Raw genomic sequence first — 3,474 nt, forward strand, 5'->3', positions numbered from 1 at the left:
AAGTTACCTATGTCATCACTTTGAAATAGTCAGTTTTAAACAGTAAACAGTGTTATAAGTAAGAGTAACTGGTTTCGTAGTCCGATCTTGCACAAAACTCATTTGCACAAGACACTCCCACTCCTCATGTCCCAACATGCACGAATTAGGAAATAAAACCCAACAAATATGCTTCACAATTGGAGAGAACCCTTCATTATAGTCAATACCTTCTTTTGAGTGAACCCCTTAGCAGAAAACCTAGCCTTGAACAAACTTTTGCACACCTAGAATATCTTCTTTAAATTTGTAGATGCATTTGCATGAGATAGGTTTGTACCCTTTAGGCAAAGGTACTAATTTCCAAGTGTCATTTTGATTGAGGGACTTCATCTCATCATTCATAGCCTCAATCCATTGCCTACCATCCTGGTTGTTTATTGCTTCTTCAAATCTGGAAGGTTCATTATCACTCAAAAAAATGGCAGCACTCAATGCTACACTTGCAATGTTAGACTCTTGGTACCTTACTGGTGGCACTATAGTTCTTCTTAGCCTGTTTCATGCCAATGAGTAGTTGTGCAAATCCCCATGTGTCTCAACTTAATCACTTAACACGTGATCACTGGGTTCAGCTGCCTCATCACCTTCTAACTCTTGGTTTTATGAGGAAGTAGAAGTTCTATTATCATTTTGAGGCTCCACATCAAATCTAGTGTAAGTCTTGGTTTCCTGTTGAAGGTGGTTGTTCTGACATCATGAACATTTCATTTTCTCTAAAGATCACATATATGCTGTTCATACACCTCTTTTCAACTGGATGCCACAATCTAAAGCCTTTTACTCCCAGTGTAAAGCCCAAGAACATGCACTTTCAGCCCTTGGTTTCACTTTCCCTTGGCTTTGATGTACATAGCCAACACAACTAACGCTTTTAGGTCTTCCAAATTAGGTAGCTGACCTGTCCACCTTTCTTCAGGAGTCTTCAGCTCTATAGATTGATGAGGGCATCTATTAAGTGTGTATATGGTGTAGGAGACAACTTCAGCCTAATATTTTTTAGGTAACAAGGCATTGGATAGCTGATATGTTACTCATTCCAGGACTATTATGTTTAATCTTTCAGCCACTTCATTTTGTTGAGGTGTGTGCCTCACAGTTCTATGCCTTACTATGCCTTGCTCCCTGCAATACAAATTAAACTCCTCTCCATAAAACTCTAAATCATTATCAGTTCTCAAATGTTTAATTTGTTTAGAGGTATGCTTTTTAATCAAGGTCTTCCATTCTTTAAATCTACCAAATACTTCATCTTTGGATTTTAAGAAATAAACCCAACTCTTTCTTGAATAGTCATCTACAAATGAAAGAAAGTATAGTGCTCCACTAAGAGATGGAGAGTGAGCTGACCCCACAAGTCGGAGTGCACATATTCAAGGATTTTCTTTGAAGTGTGTTGTCCTTTGAGGAATTGCTGTCTAGTTACTTTGCCTAATATACAATGTTCACAAAATTTAAGGTTATCTCTAACACCTCTTGGTAGTATACCCTGTTTAGATAGCACTTACAGTCCCCTCACATTGATATGAGAGGGTCTTTTGTCCCACAACTCATATTCATTAGGTTCCTTATTCGTTGCTAAGAAAGCCGATTGTCCCATTTGCATATCCTTGATGACATATAGAACATTTAACTTGGTTGCCACTAAGACCACTTTGGAATCCGTAGTAATTTCAAAGGTGCCTCCCACACCCCTATATTCACATCCTCTGACATCAAACATCCCCAATGAAAGGAGATTCCTTTTCAAAGTTGGAACATGCCTCACGTTCCTTATCAATTTGACTAAACCATCCTGCATCTTCAAGGACACAGACCCTATTCTCACAACTCTGAATGTATTATTGTTTCCTATGTAGATCAGCCCACCATCCCATTTCTTATAAGTGCAAAACCATCCCTTGGATGGTGTCATGTGGATTGAGCAACCAGAATCTAACACCCAATCTTGAGTCTCCATAATATTCTGGTCTCCACCTTATTCAGTAGCAGCTAAAGCATCTGAATAGACTAGGGAATTCTCACCTACAGCAGCCTCGGTCTGTTTACCCCCCTTATTCTGTTGGTTCAATTTTCTCTTCAAGGCATAACAGTCCTTTTTCATGCTGTCTCTTATACACATCTAGATGTGTATAAGAGACAGAGACTAGGGAATTCACACTTACAGCAGCCTCGGTCTGTTTACCCCCCTTGTTCTGTTGGTTCAATTTTCTCTTCAAGGCATAACAGTCTTTTTTCATGTGCCCCATCTTGTGACAAAAATGGCACGTTATTTTGGACTTGCCTCCATTGTTCTATTTGCCCTTCCCATTGTCTTGTTATTCCCTTTAGGGAAAAAACCTTCACCTCTTGGTTGATCCTTCTTAGTCATTTGCAATTCAAGCTCTTTGACGCTTACAGCTGATATAATAGCATATGTGGTGATTCTTTCTCTACCATACTTCAATGCAGTCTTTACATCTTTGAAAGTTTCTGGTAGAGAATTCAATAATATGAATGCTTCATTCTCTTCTCCAATATTATCTCCAATCGATCTGAAATCAGAAGACAGACTCTTGAACTCATTAAGATTGTCTGTGAGGGACTTTGCTGGATCCATCTTATACGTGAAGAATCTTTCCCTCAAGAAAGCTTTGTTGGGTAGATCTTTGTTGAGATAAATATCATTCAACTTATTCCACAGGGCATAGGCAGTAGGTCGATCCACAATTTGCCTCAAAACACTGTCTATGACATTGAGAACGATGGTTCCATATGCATTTGATTCGATAGTCTCTTTTTCTGCCTTAAAAAGTATTTTAGGGTACTTCGCAGGGTCTGTAATGGCCAAAAGTGCCTTTTGCTTCCGCAAAACTACTTTAATCTTTGCTTTCCACAATTCAAAATCTGTCTTGGCTTCGAATTTCTCAATCTCATATCTGGTAGTTGTCATTCTTTGTCTTCAAGGTTGATTGCTCTGAATCAAGAATTCAAATCTTGGAGCTGTCTTGAACAGTTCGCTAAGCTCTAATACTATTTTTTGTCCAAGATGACTAGATCTTCACGTTAATAATCACAATACATTTAGTTTTAACGATAGATAATAATTCAAGAGTCAGGGGAGATAAAATGTAGATGCTAAAAAATCCTTCTGTCGTTTACCAAAAGTCTGCACGATCGTATAGACGATGCACCAATAACTAAACGATAGGCCAATTAAGTAAACGATAGGAGGAAGTATTAAACGATCGTGTAGACAAAATTTGACTGATGCTAGATGATCGTATGGACGACCGCTAAAGAGCTAAACGATCGTATAAACGATTGCATGCGGAGCTAAACGACCATGTACATGATACGATAGGGACTACACGATCATGTAAACGATACTTTAGCAAAATCTAAACAATCGTAAAGGAAGAAGAAAAGACACAGAAGTTTAAGGGTTTGGCCAAA

The 3,474-nt window shown here is 38.5% G+C and overlaps 1 protein-coding gene across 1 annotated transcript; it reads right to left on the reverse strand.

Annotated features, from left to right (window-relative positions):
- Positions 1-2,017: 2,017 nt before the first annotated feature.
- On the reverse strand, positions 2,018-2,971 carry LOC120076236. Its single transcript, XM_039030000.1, has 2 exons — positions 2,324-2,971; positions 2,018-2,161 (listed from the first exon to the last, which is right to left on the reverse strand). The coding sequence occupies exons 1-2, from the start codon at positions 2,969-2,971 to the stop codon at positions 2,018-2,020; spliced, it is 792 nt and encodes a 263-aa protein (XP_038885928.1).
- Between the last annotated feature and the right edge of the window lie 503 nt (positions 2,972-3,474).

The sequence above is a fragment of the Benincasa hispida genome, chromosome 4 (assembly GCF_009727055.1).
Source record: "Benincasa hispida cultivar B227 chromosome 4, ASM972705v1, whole genome shotgun sequence".
Classification (NCBI taxonomy): Eukaryota; Viridiplantae; Streptophyta; class Magnoliopsida; order Cucurbitales; family Cucurbitaceae; genus Benincasa; species Benincasa hispida.